The following is a 17671-nucleotide window of genomic DNA, read 5'->3' as shown; positions in this document are numbered from 1 at the left end:
CGATCCCGCCTTTCAGAGGACGCAGAGATACCGCAGGATTTGTTTATTTCACACTCACCCCTGAGGCCTGGCCAGAGCCTGTGCCCTCCCTCCCCCCAAGCTGGGGCCGCGGAGCGAGCCCAACGTTCGCAGAGGAGTGGTGTTCGATGAGGGTGATCCCAGTACAGCGGGGACAGCGGGCGTCTGTAGATGTTGAGAGTGCCAGTGGACTCAGGGAGCCCCGGGCTGGTCCCAACATCGTCTCACAAGCCCCCGAAAGGCACAAGAGACAACAGAGTACTGAAAGAGCGGGCGAGCAGTTGGCGCGCGCCTAGGCAAACCTACCCAGCATCTCAGAGGCCACATGTCTGCTGGAGTGTTGGGTAGCAGGGGGAGCGCTTGCCCTATCACGCCACAAACGTGGGCCGCCAGGGATGTGGCTCCCGCGTTAGTTTGAGTGTGTAGCTGCGCAGGCGCGGGCAGTGCGCGCGGAAGGCGTGCAGCACTGAGGGTCGCACCACGCAGAAGCAGTGCACTTCGCGCAGGCCCACGCAGCGTGCCGCCAGCAACTCCAGTGCGGCGTCCAGCTCCGCCGAGGGGGCTGCGCGGATCTCCAGCGCGCGCAAGGTTGCGGCGTAGTGGCGCGCTGCGAAGCGCACCGGCCCTACAGTGTCCCCAGAGAGGCAGAGGCGAAGTGCAGCCACGGGCACCGCAGGCTGCAGGACGCGCGTCACACTCTCGGCAGGCAGCGCGGGCTCCAGCTCCAGCTCCACCGCCAGCTCAGGGTGGCGGCGGCGCAACGCTGCCCAGGCTTCGTCGGGCAGAGGCGGCGCGCGTGCGTCCTCGGGGCACGCGCACCGCACGGCCAGGAGCGCAAAAGGCGCGCGATCCGGCGCCGCCAGCGCCTCGAGAGCGGTGCGCGAAAGGCTGGCCAGGTGCAGGCCGAGGGCGCGCAGGTGCGGGCAGGCCTCTAGTAGCTCCAGCACAGAGTCCGGCCCCACGCTGCCCACCAGTGTACCGTTGTCCAGGAAAAGGCTGCGGAGCTCGGGGCAGCCGCGTGCCGCCTGCAGCACCAGCGCGTCATCCAGTGTGAAGGGCAATCGCCGCAGGTCGAGGTGGCGCAGCGCGCGGGCGGCCCGGCAGATGGCATGCACGGCCTCCAGGACATCGCGGCCCGCGTCGAAGAGCGGCTTCTCCCCGCGGCACTCCAGGCGTAGGCCTCGAAGTCCAGGGGTACGGCTCGCCAGTGCGGTCAGCAACTGCGTGGCCGCCCGGCGGCTCGGCTCCCTCGAGGGCTCAAACTCCAGACGTAGGTTGTGAATGTGGTCCAGGCAGGCGGACAGATATGGTGGCAGCACGCCTTCTCGCTCACTGTCGCAACTTGGGGTTAAAGCGGTGGAAAAAAGGCTTTGGCCGTGTCCGCGCGACCGGGAGAGAAGTCTCTAGCCATCCCTCAGTCTGCGTTCCAGCTACCATCCCCACTTCCTGCCCCTACCCGCACACCTCCCTGTCCCCGCCAGGCATGCCTGGTTGTCTCACGGTAGCCGCTAATGCTAGGAGGGAACTCCTACCCTATCCCTTTAGAAGACTTCAGATGGGGGCTGGCCCGGTGGCGCAGCGGTTAAGTGCGCACGTTCACCGGTTCGGATCCCAGGTGCGGACATGGCACCGCTTGGCACACCATGCTGTGGTAGGCACCCCACATCTAAAGTAGAGGAAGATGGGAACGGATGTTAGCTCAGGGCCAGTCTTCCTCAGTGAAAAGAGGAGGATTGGCAGCAGTTAGCTCAGGGCTAATCTTCCTCAAAAAAAAAAAAAAAAAAAAAAAAAGACTTCAGATGCTCAGATGCGTTTGCCGCAAGTTGAAACTGTGGCAGAGAGCGCCAATATTTTAGGAACTGCGCTTCCCCAGCGGTCTCTAAGGAGACAGGTCGTGGTTTCTGGACTGCCAGATTCCCATTCTGCCTCTACCACTCCTTAGCTGAGTGACCTGCAGGAAGCGATTAATCTCTCTGCCTCAATTTCCTATCTGTGCAATGGAGATAATAATACTACCTATCTACTATATACGGTTTTCATGAGGATTAAATAAATTAATATGTGTAAGGCACCTAGAACAATGGTTAGTACATAGTAAGCGGTCAATAAATGTTAGTAATGATTATGTTCTTTAATTGGGGGAGAGTCACTGAGTCCCCCAACCCTCGACTCCACGGAGAGAGGGAGAAGGTGGGAGGGCGGCAGGAGGCGAGATGAGGTGAAGCCGGCTCACCTGATGTTCGTGTCGTGCCACACAGCGCTGCAGGTGGCAGCAGCAGCCCAGGATCTGCAGACCCTGGCGGCAGCAGCACGGTCCCGCAGGGGCAGGTGGCGGAAGATGAGCGCCAGCACCTCCTCCGGCAGTTGCTCTCCAGGCTCGGCCATGGCCCAGCGCAGGGTGGTGGCTCCCCTCTGGAGACAGAGGGCCGGCCCTGGGCACAAGAAGGGCAAAGTGAGGAGGGGAACACCGGAGCCTATATGTAGAAATGTTTATGGCCCAGGAGCTGCGACGTAATTTGCAGACCCTAGTGCAAAATGAAAATGCGGGGCTCTTTGTTCAAAGCATTATTAAGAATTTCAAGACAGCGACAGCAGAGCATTTAATCAAGGTATTAAACTAAGCATGGGGCCCTGTGCGACTGCACAGGTCTCAGACTCGCGAAGTCGGCCCTGGATGCCAAAGGCTTCCTGATTGCCCTTTAAGCTATGTTCTCACTAGTTGAACAAATCTACACTTTATGCTATATTAGAAGCAACGCAACCAGGACCTATGCAAGAAGTTGATAAACTCGAATACCCAGATTTTGGATGATGCTGTGGGATCTTTCTGCCGGTTACTAAAATCTTCCCTGGAGAATTGGAGAGTGGCTGCACAGGCCGTGACTCTGGACAACCCCGTTCTCCCTCCCGCCCCCACCCCCCACCCCCCAAGCTCAGAGAGCGGAGCTCGCCTCCCCCTGCCACTTAGAGTTGCCTGGACGGCCCAGACGAGTCTCCATGGGGTCACGGAACTGTTTCCCTTCCAACTTCGACCCTGAGTACTAGGGAAGTACTGGGCCCACGACTCACCCTGATGGCCATTGAAATAAGGGCATCAGAATCACCCAGACACTTGTTCACAATACAGATTCCACAGCCCCACCTACTAAATTAGGCTCTCCGGGAAGAGTAAGGCCCAGAAAGCTGAATTTCAAGAAGCGCCTGTGACTCCACTGGTCCCGGGTTGAGGAACCCGGTCCTAGCCCCGCCAGTCACTGGAGAGTTAATAGGGCGGGAGTATTAGGGAAGACTTTTAATTGGCAGGGACTACAAGCCAATCAGGAAGCGGAGTTGCGGGTGGGGCACAGCAGAACCCGCCCACAGAAGGGAGGCTCCCTCCCTTCCTCCACCTCGCGGGGGAGATGTCCCGGGTGAAGGCCGGGCGGGGCCGAGAAAAGCTTGGGGCTCTGGAGCCTGCTGGGCCCTGGGCTCAAGTTCCGATCCTGACCCCTGAGCAGCCCAGGCTCTCACTGGGCGGTTTAGGCTCAGCTGGAATTCCGCAGACCCACCCCGGAGCGCGGCCTTTGGGGGGAGGAGGGGCGTTGTTGGAAAGTGTGCGTCCTCTTTGAAGCTGCCAATTTTATTTTAAGGTGCTTGAAGGTTTTCGTACACAACATTTCACATCACTGGCCAGTTTTCTATTTTCCCATATTTTCCAGGCTAACAGTCCCTGCTGGAATTTGCTTCTCGTGTATCCAGGGGCTTCAGATACCCTCGGTCAGGCTTGAATCTGGGACCCTCCAGCACTCCATTCTGAGTGTCACGGAGTAGCAGAGATCAGAGATCATCGAACTCGACCCCTTGGAAGGCACCAGAAAATTCTCGTCCCCAGGGGGCGCCCCCTTCTTGATCTGTCCGTTCTCCGCCGGAGGAAACGGGGCAGCTCTTACCCGAGGCCCTCCGGCCTCGTGAAAGCTGAAAGTCCCCTAAGTCCTTGCCGCGGGCAGTTCTTCCTGACATCTAACCTCGGGCGCCAGTGTCTTACCTGCTCAGCGGACCGGGTGGGCTTTGCCCAGAGTCTGAGAACTGGCGGCGGAGGACAGTGGGCGGGAAGGAACCGCAGGGAGCCCCGGGGGCGGGACGCCAGGGCGGACGGGGCCGCTCTGGCTGGGGCGCCACCCCTGCGCTCCGCGCACACCCGGAAGCAGCGCGAGACCAGTGGAGCCGGGCGGGCGTGGGCATCCGAGCCGGGCCAAAGAGGCCAGGTTAGTGCAGAAGGCGGGTGGGCTTCCCGGTGCCGGCGGGAGCAGAGGCGGATCCTGCTTCAGGAGCGTGGGCGCGGCGTGGTTGTCACCCGCGGCTGCCCAGGCCAGGTGGTGGCGGCGGCCTATTGGGCTGCCTCCATGGAGGCGGGTGAGAGGGTACAGACCTTGGCTCCCGCAGGTTCCTTGTCCCAGCTAGGGGCTTTCGAGGGGCGGTAGGGCTCTGAGGGTGACAGGGCGGGGTGGGGCTTGTTCTGAATGGATCTGTGAGAAGAGACACCATGCCCGACTCAGCCAGTGGCATGTGCGAAACCCCAGCATGAGGGCCGGCTACTGGGAGGCTAGGGAGCCCCCTCGAGAGCTCGGCAGCGGCGCAGCTGAGAAGGGGCGCGCCTGGCTGGATACAGGGAGTCGCAGGCTTCCAGTCCTTGAGGGGCCACGCCCCCAGGCCGTCCCCGCCCTCCCGACCGGCCGGAGGTGGGGCTGTCCTGGGACTGTTAGGCTGTCAACTGGCCGCTGCGGCGGGCTGGACCCAGGTGGTAGGGGCATATTTTCTTGAGTCGGTACCCACGTGTCCCTCACAGTCTCAGACCAGCTAAGTCTTCCCAGGACCCAGCTCAGCCCCGCCCTCAGAGAGGCGGACTCGGAGTGGGTAGGGCGCGGGGCTTCCCGGGGAGGGGCTTCTGTGGAAGGACACGTAGGAAGGAGTCCCCAAAGGGACATTGGGAGCCAAAGTCCCCGGCCTCTTCTCAACCCTGTTATCTGACCCTCTGGTCCTCCAGTCTGACAGATCTGTTTGACTTCTCCCATTTGTCCAGTCCTAGCGAGTGCGATGGAGCATCCCCCCGCCTTCAGGTTTCCAGGGCCTCCCTGCAGGCCTGATGGGCAGACTCTGGCCCCGTCCCGCCCCCACTTCCACCCCTTGGGGCTGGACCACAATCATCCAGTCAGCACCCTCAAGTCAGGGGGCTAAGAAGACATGAAAGAGGAAAGGTTTTGGGGGCAGATTCCCACACCCTCCTACTCCCCCGGGCTACTCCCCCAGGGCTCCCCACTTGTCTCCCTACTGCTCTTGGTCCCACTTGTCACCTACAGTCTCACTCCGTTTTTGTTTTGTTTTGCTTTTTAAGAAAAACACTTTTTTTTGCCTTTTTAATACAAAGGAAATGTGTCTATTTTACATAAAGTAGAATATTTACTAAATACAATGAAAATAAAAATCCCCCCAAAACCCCCCCGAAGTAAATAATGCTAGCTTCTTGTTAATTTCCAGACTATCATTTTGGGTAAATCACAAGTATTAATATGTGATCTACCAAAGGTTGGGGCCGGGAGGCGTGCTCAAAAAGCTTGTCTCCTGTACTTAGACCAGGGGTAGGACCATCACCAGATATCATTTCTCTTGCCAGGTCTGGGTGATGCTGGAGGACCCCTGCCCAGTTACTGTCCCAGCTTTGACTCCCCAGTTAGGGTCTGGGGGCAGATCTGAAATGCACCCGGTGCTTTGAGCTCAGGATCCCTACTCCCTCCCCAACAATGTCCAAGGCTGTGCTCCTGGCACCCCTCCCCTGAGGTTCCCTGTCCCTCAGGTAAATGGATGCCAGCTGGGGCCACCACATCTGTTCTGCCCAGAGGAATGATGTCCAGGGTGCTCACAGCTGGGGCTGAGCACCCCTCCTAGCACACTATATGGAAATGCCAAAGACCAGAGAATAAAGAAATATGACTGATGGGGCAGGAGGTGGGGTCTTATGCCCATGTTTCTAGGAAAAGGGTGGGATATTGCCTCAGGTGAAGTGGGGAGGAAGCGGCAGGGCAGTTCACCACCTGCTGCCTAATGGCGCAGTAACTGGGAGGCCAGTTGAGCTGAGGGTCAGTGCAGTGGTTCCCTGGCTGGGAGTTTTGCCCCCTGGTCTAGGCCTAGGGCTTTGTCAGAAGACAGGTGGAGGAGATACTAGCACCAAGAGGTGCTAGTCTGGACGGCACCTGTCTGGACAGGGGAGGAATTTGAAATAGAACAATTTGAGTTGCATAAGAGCCCAGCTCCAAGGAATTTAGAATAAAATAGGAATGATTTCGCTCACATAACTGAAAAGCCCAAGGTGTGGCTGGAGCCAGGACACAGTGTGGTTAGAAGTACACTTCTTCCTCTCCTGGCTCTGTATCCTTCTGTGTCCATTTCGGTCTCAGCCATGCTCTCCCCAAGCAGTGGCAAAGGAGACCTACCTTTCCTTTCAGCTCAGCCCCAAGGGAAGGAAAGAGCCCCAGTGCCTCTTTCCTATTGGTCCAGCCCAAAGTTTCAGGTTGATTAAGATTGGTTCAACTTGAATCCTATGCCCAACCTCTCCTCTGAACTGTTCCTTTCAGAAAAGTAAATGGGATAGGCAGATTAGCTAGGCCTGTTTCACATGCCCACACCTGGAGGTGGGGAGTGGGGTTAGCCCCCGCAACAGGCACATGGATTGAGAAGAGGGAACAGGGGAGGCCCCAAAGGTCAGTCAGGATTGGGAAAGGGAACCTGGGAAGGTGTAAACTACAGGTGTCTTTTGAAGTGAAGCCAGGAGGTATAGCAGGAATGCAGGAGAGAAACACTTAAGGGTGGGCTGTGGTCCCACAGGGATCCTGGGGGCTCAAGTTCAAGCTGAGGGCATACCAGGACATGCGTCCGGTTAGCTGTGGGGCATGGGCACCATCCAGGATGAAGATGTCTCTTGTCACCCTAGCTTGAGGAGAGGGCAGAGAACGTCTCTGTCTCCAATGCAGGACAGCACTTCTCCTCTCCCACCACTGTGACCCTGGGCTCTTTCACTGAGAAGGCAGTGGGGGGACATTCCTCACTGCGAATCTGGGCTGAGCTGGGCTGTGCACAGCCAGAAGCACAAGGGGCTGCCTGTGGGATGATGAACTTCCCCTCACAAGTGTGCCAGCTGGGTGGGGACAGCTGAGTGTCAGCTGAGGAGAGGACAGCTGGGCCATGTGGGACTGGACTGTTGTCTCCAGGGCTGGGTTGGGAGTGATCTGGATGCCTATGTGAGTCTCCAGGAGGCAAGATGGCGACTGGGCCAAATGGGCTCGAGGAGTGGGTGGGCAGCGCATACCTGTTTGTGGAGTCCTCGCTGGATAAGGTGGTCCTGTCGGATGCCTACGCTCACCCCCAGCAGAAGGTGGCGGTGTACAGGGCTCTGCGGACCGCGTTGGCAGGTGCGTGGGTGGGCGGGCACTGGGAGAGGAAGGGGTGGCCTGGGGCCTTTTGTGGGCGGGGTCAGGGGCTGAGACCCCACCTCTTCAACTCCGTGGGCCAGAGCCCTCGGGAAAAGATTTGATGGCGAGGGGAGGAGGAGGCCTGGTTTCTTGTGTAGGCTCTGTCTTCTCTGTTTACACGTGTCCCCGTATCTGTGTCCGATGTACCTACTTGTGCACTAACGTCTCCCTGCTCAGTGTCCCCCACTCCCCTGACCAGCTGGCTCACTGCTTTCTATTAATCTCGCATCTCTCTCTTTTCCTCTCTCACTGCAGCACTCCTTGCTCAAGACCCCTCCCCGGTACCTACCTTTCGGGTCCCCCTTTCCCATCTCAGGGCAGAGGCCACAAGAGGCTGAAGCCGGTCGGGGAATCCGCCCCGGGCCCGACCCCAGAGCGGCGAGAGCCCCTCTCCTTCCGGGTCAGCGGGAGCCGCACTTGGTGGAGGCTGAAGACCTAAGACCTCTCGCCCCTCCCCTGCTCTGCCGGCTGCCTACGCAGGCGGCTTGGCTGCCCAGGGCACCTCCCCTCTCTGTGGGGCAGTCTTTCCCCGCGTCCCTTTTGCCCACACTAATTTGGGGCTTCAGAGATGGGGCTAGGGTGGGACCCACTCCTTCTTAGGGTGCTTCCTGTGATAGGTCCTGGCTTTCATTCTGAGTTGTTGCTGTTTGCATCCCAATTTTGTTTCCCAGCGGGGAGCCCTGGGGTAATCCCGCGCTCCGAGGTCTGGGGATGGGGAGAGGGGTCTGACTTCACCGCCTCCTCCGGGCGCTTGGAGAACGGCCCCGCATGGGGACCGCCTGGCGCCTGACTGCCCGCCTCCGCAGAGAGCAGCGGGAGCCCGGACGTGCTGCAGATGCTCAAGATCCACCGTAGCGATCCGCAGCTGATAGTGCAACTGCGTTTCTGCGGGCGCCAAGCCTGCGGCCGCTTCCTCCGCGCCTACCGCGAGGGGGCGCTGCGCGCCGCGCTGCAGGGGTGCCTGGAGGCGGCGCTCACCCTGCAGTCCTTGTCGTTGGAACTGGAGCTGCGCGCTGGCGCAGAGCGGCTGGACACTTTGCTGACCGACGAGGAGCGCTGTTTGAATTGCATCTTCGCCCAGAAGGTGCGGCCGGGCTGGGGCCAAGGTAGGGTGGGGCGGGAATGCGCGGCTGAGACCCCCACCGACGCCGCACTCCCCTCCCTAGCCCGACCGGCTCCGGGATGAGGAACTCGTTGAGTTGGAGAATGTGCTCCGGAATCTGACGTGTGGCTCAGGGGTCCAGGGTGGCGACGTGGAGGTCGCTCCAGCCCCCTCGCGGCCCCTGGCACCCTCTCCGTCGCAGGAGAAGCCGCCGCCGCCGCCGCCATCTGGCCAGACTTTTCTGTTCCAGGGTCAGCCTGTAGGTGAGGCGCTTGCGGAGAGGAAGGGGCAGGGTCATAGGGAAGATGAAGTTTGGGGAGGAGCGAGGTCTGGGCCGGGTAGTCGCGGGGCGGGAATGGAAGGGCACCGGCTCTGGGCGCCCCCCCCCCCCCCGCCCCCCGAGCTCACTCCGTTTCCCACTCCCCCCGCAGTGAACCGGCCGCTGAGCCTGCAGGACCAGCAGACGTTCGCGCGCTCAGTGGGCCTCAAATGGCGCAAGGTGGGGCGCTCCCTGCAGCGAAGCTGCCGCGCGCTGCGGGACCCGGTGCTCGACTCCCTGGCCTATGAGTACGAGCGCGAGGGTCTGTACGAGCAGGCCTTCCAGCTGCTGAGGCGCTTCGTGCAGGCCGAGGGCCGCCGCGCCACGCTGCAGCGCTTGGTGGAGGCGCTCGAGGAGAACGAGCTCACCAGCCTGGCAGAGGACTTGCTGGGCCTGGCGAATCCCGATGGCGGCCTGGCCTAGGCTGGGTACCAGAGAAAGGGCGGTCGGCCAGTTGCCTAGCCAGGGTTTGGAGCATCTGGATGATCCCAGATCCCTTCTGCTGCTACTGCTGACCTCCTGTCCATCCACGGGACTCTGAGACCACACTTAGAACCCTACTTAGCTGAGATGCTGGAGCTGCTGGGCAGAGTCGACTGCCTTCTCCAGGAGTCAGACAAGCATCCACCTTGCCTGCTGGGGTGCCACTGAGGATTCAGCTCCAGATGTTACAATAGAGACAGCGTGCAGGGTGACTGGCTGTAGAGGACTGCCTCCCCCTCCCTCACCCCAGAAGAGGGGCTTCAGCCAGCCCTTACCTCCTGACTCATTGAACAATTACTCATTAGGTACCTGCTGTGTCCTAGGCGTCATCCTGGGTGCTGCAAATACTGTGGTGAACAAGATACAGGAACCTACCTACCTGCCCCCAGTTCACACTCAGTGTGGGACTCCAAATACTAAGCAACAGTAATAAAATATTACCTGTTGTTTTTTTCTTTTTTCTTTTGGCGAAGAAGATTGGCCCTGAGCTAACATCTGTTGCCAATCTTCCTCTATTTTGTATGTGGGATACTACCATAGCATGGCTTGATGAGCAGTGTGCAGGTCCCTGCCTGGTATCCGAATGCAGGAACCCTCGGCCACCAAAGGTGAACACACAAATTTAACCATTACACCACCAGGCCAGCCCCAATTACCCATTTTGATGTTAAAAATAGAAGGAGTTGTAGGAGCACTGAGCAGGGGCCTAACCCAGCTTAGGGGTTAGGCTTCCTGGGAGAGAGATGAGTGTGAATAGCGGGGAGGGTGGGAGGTTGAGAGGAGCACAGCATTCTGGGCATAGCCAGCCTCAGGTAAGATCTTGAGGCAGGTGAGCAGGAGGGATGTTGGAAGAACAAAGTTTAGAGTGGCTGGATCTAGGGGTGGCTGGGTTTGCAGAGAGATGGGTTGGTGAGTGGGAGAGGCAGATAGCACGGGGTCTGGGAAGCCATTTTACAGAGTTTGGATTTTGTCCTGAGGCCAGTGAGAAGCCTTTAAAAGATTTTGGAAGTTAAGGCTGGGAGGCTGGTCAGGAGGCTGAGAGAGAAAGGACAGTGGCCCAGGCTGGGGTAGTGGCAGCAGAGATGGCGGGAAGGGATGAACACTGAAAGCTATTTAGGACAAAGGATAACAGGCCTGGTGACACTGGATGAGGAATGAAGCGAGAGAGGACCCCAGAGTTTCTGCCTTTGCCAGGTGGATGGAGGCTGGGGCTGCCCGCTGAGATGGGGGCCCTGGGGGACGTGAAGTGCTTGCTCTGTTCAGGACAAGTTGGGCACGTTCCTGTAGGACACCCAGGGAGAGAGTCCGAGCGTGGACTGGATCTGTAGTTTTAAGTTCAGAAGAGGGTCCAGGCTAAAGATTTACCAACAGACAGGTGGGAGTGGGTGGGGTGGCCTGGGGGGGTCGGTCTTGAAGGATACCAACCAGAAAAAGAGCAGCCCAAAGAGGAAGGAGGAAAACCAGGAGATTTGGAAGCCAGGGAATACTCATCTGCTCTGATGGAGGCTGCAGATCGTCGAGGCTGAGGAGTGTCCATTGGAGTCAGGGAAAAGGTTACTAGGTAGGGGCTGTTCCTGGGACATGGTGGGGACAGTCTGAAGCCAGACCACGGGAGGGATGGGAGGTGAGGCAGTGGAGAAAGCCAGAGTAGACAACTCCTGAGAAGTCTGAGAATAGAAGCGTGAGGCTCAGGATGGAGGGTTTGCTTTTAAGGGAGAACATTGGTGGGAAGAAGTTGTCAGAAGGAGCAGAAAAAGCCCCTGGAAAAAGGATGGCGCTGGGTAGCAGTGCTGGTTCCTGTAGCCTGTCCCTAGAAACTCTGGGTGGGGTGGGTGGGTTGTCTACTCCAGGCCCCACTGTGTGGTCTGGGACCCAGAGGCTCTGAGTTCCAGGAAGAGAGAGCTAGGCAGGGACTGGGCCCTCAATTCCAGACCATCTCCCTGCCCACCTGGGTCCCCGATCGAACCCTTTGCTCACTGGCCTATTTCAGGAGTCCCCCAAGCTGAACCAGTCCCTGCACGCCCAGTCTTGCTTGCAGTGGCCCAAGCTTGGTTATTTCTACTTGCAGGAGGCTATGCTGGCCTGGGGCACTAGGGACCAGGACACTCAGAACTGCCTCTGGGGAGACAGACTGAAGCGCTCACCTAGGAAGTTAAAGCAGACAGGGTTGAGCCCCTGTCCTGTGTCCCAGTGGATGGACGGTGAGAGGGGCAGGGCAGAACAGAGGAAAGAGTCCTGGACTGAATTCCAGAAGACTTGGGGCAGAGTTCTTATCTTCTGCCGGTATGATCCAGGGCAAGTCACTCAACTCCCTGAGAGGCAGTGTCCCCACCTGGGCATGAGCAATGAGAGCTGCTGCCAGGTTCGTGAGGATTGAATGAGCTGTCTCTGTCCCTGTGTGTTTGCTGCCGCGGGGGGGCGGGGGGCGCGGTGGGAACGACGATGACGACGACGACATGGCAGAACCAGGAGTAAGGAGGCAGCCATGTGTCCCAGGGGCGGTTTATGGGCCCTGCCTGGAGAACTAGGGTTCCTGGTGAGCCGAGGAGAGGCTCCTCCAAGGAGGGGCTGGGATGGTGGCCAGGTCGATGCCTAAGACGCTCAGCCCCAGAGATTTGGGACCCGCCTGCCGCAGGGCTCCTGCCAGCCCAGGCCCTTCCCAACTCCGGAGAGACAGGGGTGTGGAGACTAACCAGAGAAGCTAATGCTTCTTCCCGCCCCCCAGGAAGGCGAATTTGGGGAGTCTGGGCCTGCACCGAGACCAGAACCACCTCTTCGGGCCTTCCCAGAGAGAGTTGTCCGTGAACCCTCTCAGAGTTTAGTCCTCAGCGCTCCTGGCCGCGCCGGGGCGGAGCTGAGCTCCAGATGTCCGGGCGGGCACAGCTGGAGGGTCACGTGGCAGCGGCCCCGGCCCCCCTTCCTGCCAACGCTGCATTTGGCCCAGGCCGGGTCCATGGCCGCCCTTGGGACCCTGCGCTGAGCCCCGGAAGCCCCGGCGTCCGGGGCCGCGCCGCTCCCAAGGGCCGATCGTGAGAGTCGGAATCCCAAGGAGCGACGTGGTGGGTAGGGAGGGGTAGAAGGGATTCAGTGAGCATCAGCGCGGGGAAGGCGGGCGGGGCTGGGGCCCAGGCTCCGCGTCTCCCTGCCCCGGCCTTGGGACACCGTCTTGGGCCGGAGCTGAGCGGGTGGGAGCTGGCAACTAGGAGGAACTTGCACCTCTTTCGGGGTGCCCATCCCGGTGGGGAGGTCAGAGCCCAGAGCAGGAGAACACCGAGGGGGATGAACGGCCGGTAGCTGGAGGCCCCGAGAGTGTGGCCTCCCTCTCCCTCCTCTTGGGGAGGGCGGGGCCGAGCCCCTGACTGAGTCTCTCCGCAGGGGGCGCGGGCGCCGGCCACGCGGACATGAGGCGGAGGCTGCGCCTGCGCGGGGACGCGTCGCTCACGCTGCTCCTCGGCGCCGCCCTCGGCCTACTGCTCTACGCGCAGCGAGATGGCGCGGCCCCGACGACGAGCCCTCCTAGAGCGCAAGGGAGGGCAGCACCGGGGCCCGCGTCAGGGCCCACGCTGGGGCTCCGCGTATTTCAGGCACCGGATGCGGGCGCAGCCCCGCCAGCCTACGAAGGGGACACACCGGAGCCGCCCACGCCCACGGGACCCTTTGACTTTGGGCGCTACCTGCGCGCGAAGGACCAGCGGCGCTTTCCCCTGCTCATTAACCAGCCGTACAAGTGCCGAGGAGATGGAGGACCTGACCTGCTTGTCGCCGTCAAGTCAGTGGCGGCGGACTTCGAGCGGCGCCAAGCCGTGCGCCAGACATGGGGTGCTGAGGGTCGTGTGCAAGGGAAGCTCGTGCGCCGTGTGTTCTTGCTGGGCGTGCCCAGGGGCGGGGGCACAGACGGAGCAGACGCGGAGGGGGAGGGCGCGCGAACGCACTGGCGCGCCCTGCTGCGCGCTGAGAGCCGCGCATACACGGACATCCTGCTCTGGGCCTTCGACGACACTTTCTTCAACCTAACGCTCAAGGAGATCCACTTTCTGGCCTGGGCCTCGACCTACTGCCCCGACGTGCGTTTCGTTTTTAAGGGCGACGCCGACGTGTTCGTGCACATGGGAAACCTGCTGGAGTTCCTGGCGCCGCGGGATCCGACGCAGGATATGCTTGCAGGTGATGTGATCGTGCAAGCGCGGCCAATCCGCGTGCGGGCCAGCAAGTACTACATCCCGGAGGCGGTGTACGGCCTGCCAGCCTACCCGGCCTACGCAGGCGGCGGTGGTTTTGTACTTTCAGGGGCCACGCTGCACCGACTCGCTGGTGCCTGCACCGAGGTTGAGCTCTTCCCCATCGACGACGTCTTCCTGGGCATGTGTCTACAGCGCCTGCGGCTCACGCCGGAGCCTCACCCTGCTTTCCGCACCTTTGGCATCCCCCGGCCTTCAGCCGCGCCGCACCTGCGCACCTTCGACCCCTGCTTTTACCGCGAGCTGGTTGTAGTGCACGGGCTTTCCGCGGCTGACATCTGGCTTATGTGGCGTCTGCTGTATGGGCCGCAGGGGCCAGCCTGTGCGCGTCCACGGCCTGTCGCTGCTGGTCCCTTCCAGTGGGGCCCCTAGCCCCACCCATCACAGCCCCAAGCTCCCCTCATTCAGACCCAGGATGTAGTAGTGGAACTTTGAAGGTGAGGTTTCCCAGGCGGATTATTGGCGGTGTATGTGGTTCTTCCCCAGAAAGGGGCAGAAGAGTTCAGGATTCAGGGGCCAGCCCCATGGCCGAGTGGTTAAATTCGTGCTCTCTGCTTAGGTGGCTCAGGGTTTCGCAGGTTCGGATCCTGGGCACGGACATGGCACCGCTCATCAAGCCATGCTGAGGCGGTGTCTCACATGCCACAACCAGAAGGACCCACAACTAAAAATTGCAACTATCTACCCTGGGGCTTTGGGGAGAAAAAGGAAAAATAAAATCTTAAAAAAAAAAAGAGTTCAGGATTCAGACTCATTGCCAGGTGTCTGTCTCCACAGGGTCCACAGAGAATGAAGATTGAGCTTGGCTCCTGCTGTCCCCTTACTGGGAACCAGTCTAATGGCGGCCCTTTGAGATAGGCAGGGCTAAGGCGGTGGAGCACCAGGCTCTTTGTCAAGCATATGGACGTTTGGTCCCCCTAGTACCAAGGGGGGGCGGGGGAGGGGGAGTGGAATGGCAGAGGTTCACGGAACCTGACCATACTCCTTGGTTTGGAACCCCTATGGTGAAGCAGAGAAATGCAGCTCTTTCTCAAGGCTGGAACCCACAGGGATGTGTGGGGGCCTGGCCTCAGTCCTCATGGAACTGGCAGACATTCTGCCACAACTCAATCTGAAAGCAAGCATTTTGCTTCCCACCTACCCCTCCAAATTGAATTCTCAGCCTTGTCCAGGTCTTTAGATCTTTTTCTGAGGTCTTCTTTCCTGGAGCCAATCCCCCATGGGCCCTGGTCTGGCTGGAATACCAGGGATGGAGGCATCCAGAGACGACTTGAGTGCATGATCCTACCTAAAGTCTCTCTCCACCTCCAATTACCCACTACAAGAACCTACACCCACAAAGCTATGTCAATCTCTATTAGAGGCTGTGCTGCCCCCTTCAGAGGAGCCAAGGAACCTCTTCTAAGATGACTCCACTATAAATTTCCCCATATTCTTCAACTCCCCCTTCTCAAAAAAATCAACACCCCCACACTTATTTTAGTACAAACATCCCAGCAACAGCACATGGTGAGCCGTTGCTAAGGGCACAGGTCTTTATTGGAGGAGGGGTGAGGGCAGGGCATGAGGAAGGTTCTCTCATTCCAGGAAATGGGAATAGTACCTAGCTGCTCCAACAGTGGGATGTACGGGGGTCTCTGGCCAGGCCAAAAGGGAAGACACCAGTCAGTCACAAAGTCATGGGAGTGCCACACAGGCCCAGGAACCACATAGAAACCTGGGGCAGGTCCCCTGCACATTCATTGTTAAACTATACAGGATGAGGCTGTACATGAGTTAATTACAAAAGAATCATATTTACAAAAATCTGTACACACATTTGAAAAACTCACAAAATTGTCATCTATGTATCACAAGTTGCTAGACCAAAATATTAAAAATGGGATAAAATTATACATTTCTCTTCTCAATTCTTTTCAAAAGGATTAATATTTTTAAAGCACATACGCTACTTTCCTTAGCAGGACCCATGAAAAGACTGAGCAGCCCAGCCCTCCCAGAGCCCCCAGAGGCCTTGAACCATGAATGGGGCATGACCAGGGGACACTGCCCAGGGTTGGGGCAGGGGAGCCAGCCCACAGTGCAGAACAGAATGCTGAAACACAACAAAAGGAGGAAGATGTCTTTGGCTAAAACTTTGGCATTAAATAAAAGAGGCAAACAGAATGGAAACAATGCAGCCCTGCTAGCCAGGTTGGGGCAGAGCGGGGCACAGGAGACCTTGAAGGCTGGCTCCAAGAGGGTTGGGAACCAGGCCTGGGCACAAACCTGGATGGTAGAAAGCTGTACTTCAACCAGTTAGGTGTGCCTACTTGGCCTGGCAGGGAGCACGTGCAAGAAAGGAACAGGGAGGGGCAGGTGGGCCATCTTGGCCACAGCCAGCTCATCAAGTAACTAAAGTGGATGTAGTGCAAAAGTCACAACCAAGTACTACGGACATGCTACCTGCTTGCCTTAAGGGTCACGTGGCAACGCTGGGACAAAGGCAAGACCTTGTCCTCGTCCTGGGTGCCTGTGTCTTCAGCAACAGAAAGAGTCCTAAGTTTTCCCAATGTGTGTGAGACAGGGGAGACAGAACTCTGCCTCCTTACGTGTTAGTTGAGAGCTCCTGGGTCCAGGTATCAAGGCTCAGAGTTTGTGCTTCTCTTTGCAGTCTGTGTCCCCTGTTGGCACCAGCAGGCTGAGGACGGACAGAGGAATATCTGGGCCTCTCACCCCATGGCAGAGCACCCAGCCTGAGCCCCACCTCAGAACACCACAACAGCTGTTCAACACTGGCAAAGTGTCCAGGAAAACCCACAGGGTGGCACATGGAGGCCCGCTGAGCAGGATGCGATGCACAGTTCCATAGGCAGAGGGGCATGGGTGGTGATGTCCCTAGGGGAGCTCTGCTGTTCTCAGGTGGGCACCAGGCTTGGGGGGGCCATACAGGGTCACTGAGGCAATGTGGTTATTCTGCATGACCTAGTATGAGAAAACGACAGTGAGTCAAGGGGATGGAGTAGAAGGGATGTAGGCAGAGCAGGCAATCAGATCCACAAAAACCACCAGTAGGATCTGTACTGGGGTTGTGACTGCAGAGAAGGGACTTGAGGCAGTTCCTGTGCATGGGGTTGGAGGTTGTGTGTGCAACACACTTGCACACAGGGCTGGGCTGATCCGTCAACATCCCCCAACTCACACTAGGGGTCGTCTCTGCCCCAGCGCCTGCCTGTTCCTCATGGGATACAGAAACTTCCCCAACCATTTGTCCAATCCTTCTGAACTGCTAGGGGCCTGCTGAAGGTATGGCATCCATGAGGGAAAATAGGGGCAAGCCCATTCTTCTCCCAAGCTGATGGGGCCTCTATAGCCACTGATCCATAGCACATTCATTCACATGGCATTCAAAGGCCCCCAATACCCCCAGGCTGAGCCTGACTTGCCCTGTGATTCTCTTTCCTATTGTACTCATGTTTTCAGATATAACCCTCACTGTTAAATGTGGGTGGGCCAGGTTCTCAGCAGACAAGGTTGCTGGGGAAGGATTAACTCGTCCAGCAGGGCCATTAGGCCCGTCCCATTCTCTTTCAATCACTTGCCTGTCCCTGTTATGACCACTAGCCCTGCAACCCCCAGGGCTTACCTCAAAGATCATCCGCTGAAGACCAAAGCAGAATGTGGAGCCAAATGGGTTGGTGTTGTTTGGGGAGGAAGACCTGAGGCCGGGGAAGCCAGAATTAGATGGGCAGACAGGCCAAGGCCAGGCAGGGCATCTAGTCCCTTTGGGGATGGGGGCTATTGGCCAGTGGTCTCTCATAGCTGTGAGTGTCTGTTTCCTGCACAGGCCTTTAAGATCCCAGGGGTAGTGACAGGCTTCCCTCAAGCTTTGAATACTACACAGTACAACAGGGCACAGAAAATTATGCAATTGGACTGGGGTGGTGAAAACTCAGGAGGGAGAGGGAGCCTCAGGCAGCACAGCAACTAGGTATTGGGCTGCAGACTATAGCAGGTAGTGGCTTTGATA

At 58.6% G+C, this 17671-nt stretch overlaps 4 protein-coding genes across 14 annotated transcripts in view; 2 read left to right on the top strand and 2 right to left on the bottom strand.

Moving 5' to 3' along the window:
* Nucleotides 1-28: 28 nt before the first annotated feature.
* Nucleotides 29-4206, bottom strand: FBXL8 (F-box and leucine rich repeat protein 8). 2 transcript variants are annotated; one of them, XM_001915724.5, is made up of 3 exons: nucleotides 4043-4206; nucleotides 2252-2450; nucleotides 29-1359 (listed from the first exon to the last, which is right to left on the bottom strand). In XM_001915724.5, the coding sequence occupies exons 2-3, from the start codon at nucleotides 2401-2403 to the stop codon at nucleotides 387-389; spliced, it is 1125 nt and encodes a 374-aa protein (XP_001915759.2). In that variant the 5' UTR covers nucleotides 2404-2450; nucleotides 4043-4206; the 3' UTR covers nucleotides 29-386. The 2 variants fall into 2 exon arrangements, with proteins under 2 accessions (XP_001915759.2, XP_070119121.1); XM_070263020.1 differs by lacking the exon at nucleotides 4043-4206 and adding an exon at nucleotides 3088-3274.
* TRADD (TNFRSF1A associated via death domain) lies at nucleotides 4130-9870 on the top strand. Of its 6 annotated transcripts, none has more exons than XM_070263022.1 (6): nucleotides 4130-4262; nucleotides 7260-7460; nucleotides 7776-7801; nucleotides 8327-8604; nucleotides 8687-8885; nucleotides 9054-9870. In XM_070263022.1, exons 4-6 carry the CDS (start codon nucleotides 8356-8358, stop codon nucleotides 9362-9364), a joined length of 759 nt encoding a protein of 252 aa, XP_070119123.1. In that variant the 5' UTR covers nucleotides 4130-4262; nucleotides 7260-7460; nucleotides 7776-7801; nucleotides 8327-8355; the 3' UTR covers nucleotides 9365-9870. The 6 variants fall into 6 exon arrangements, with proteins under 6 accessions (XP_070119123.1, XP_023494394.1, XP_070119122.1 ...); XM_070263021.1 differs by having other exon boundaries at nucleotides 4132-4262; nucleotides 7302-7460; XM_070263024.1 differs by having other exon boundaries at nucleotides 4194-4262; nucleotides 7295-7460.
* Nucleotides 9871-11845: 1975 nt separating this feature from the next.
* Nucleotides 11846-15555, top strand: B3GNT9 (UDP-GlcNAc:betaGal beta-1,3-N-acetylglucosaminyltransferase 9). Of its 2 annotated transcripts, none has more exons than XM_001496288.5 (2): nucleotides 11846-12483; nucleotides 12800-15555. In XM_001496288.5, exon 2 carries the CDS (start codon nucleotides 12826-12828, stop codon nucleotides 14032-14034), a length of 1209 nt encoding a protein of 402 aa, XP_001496338.2. In that variant the 5' UTR covers nucleotides 11846-12483; nucleotides 12800-12825; the 3' UTR covers nucleotides 14035-15555. The 2 variants fall into 2 exon arrangements, with proteins under 2 accessions (XP_001496338.2, XP_023494392.1); XM_023638624.2 differs by having other exon boundaries at nucleotides 12067-12487.
* The window catches only part of PHAF1 (phagosome assembly factor 1), a 28487-nt gene continuing 25955 nt past the window's right edge, over nucleotides 15140-17671 (bottom strand). For all 4 annotated transcript variants that reach the window (XM_014738379.3, XM_014738378.3, XM_001496846.7 and 1 more), the window contains 2 exons: nucleotides 17288-17360; nucleotides 15140-16626 (listed from right to left, as the gene is read on the bottom strand). In XM_014738379.3, coding sequence (XP_014593865.1) covers nucleotides 16540-16626; nucleotides 17288-17360 — 160 coding nt within the window. In that variant the 3' untranslated portion in view covers nucleotides 15140-16539. The remainder of the gene's footprint in view (nucleotides 16627-17287; nucleotides 17361-17671) is intronic.

The sequence above is a fragment of the Equus caballus genome, chromosome 3 (assembly GCF_041296265.1).
Source record: "Equus caballus isolate H_3958 breed thoroughbred chromosome 3, TB-T2T, whole genome shotgun sequence".
In the NCBI taxonomy this organism is placed as follows: Eukaryota; Metazoa; Chordata; class Mammalia; order Perissodactyla; family Equidae; genus Equus; species Equus caballus.
The sequence above is the reverse complement of the archived record's forward strand: the minus strand, read 5'-3'. Positions and strand labels throughout refer to the sequence as shown.

Bases quoted from the DNA above. Each gene is read 5' to 3' on its own strand.
- FBXL8 (XM_001915724.5), bottom strand. From the start codon at position 2,403: ATGGCCGAGCCTGGAGAGCAACTGCCGGAGGAGGTGCTGGCGCTCATC. The intron at 1,360-2,251 runs GTGAGCCGGCTT...TTTAACCCCAAG, and splicing joins TGGCACGACACGAACATCAG to TTGCGACAGTGAGCGAGAAG.
- TRADD (XM_023638626.2), top strand. From the start codon at position 7,310: ATGGCGACTGGGCCAAATGGGCTCGAGGAGTGGGTGGGCAGCGCATAC. The intron at 7,461-8,326 runs GTGCGTGGGTGG...CCGCCTCCGCAG, and splicing joins TCTGCGGACCGCGTTGGCAG to AGAGCAGCGGGAGCCCGGAC. The intron at 8,605-8,686 runs GTGCGGCCGGGC...TCCCCTCCCTAG, and splicing joins ATTGCATCTTCGCCCAGAAG to CCCGACCGGCTCCGGGATGA.
- B3GNT9 (XM_001496288.5), top strand. From the start codon at position 12,826: ATGAGGCGGAGGCTGCGCCTGCGCGGGGACGCGTCGCTCACGCTGCTC.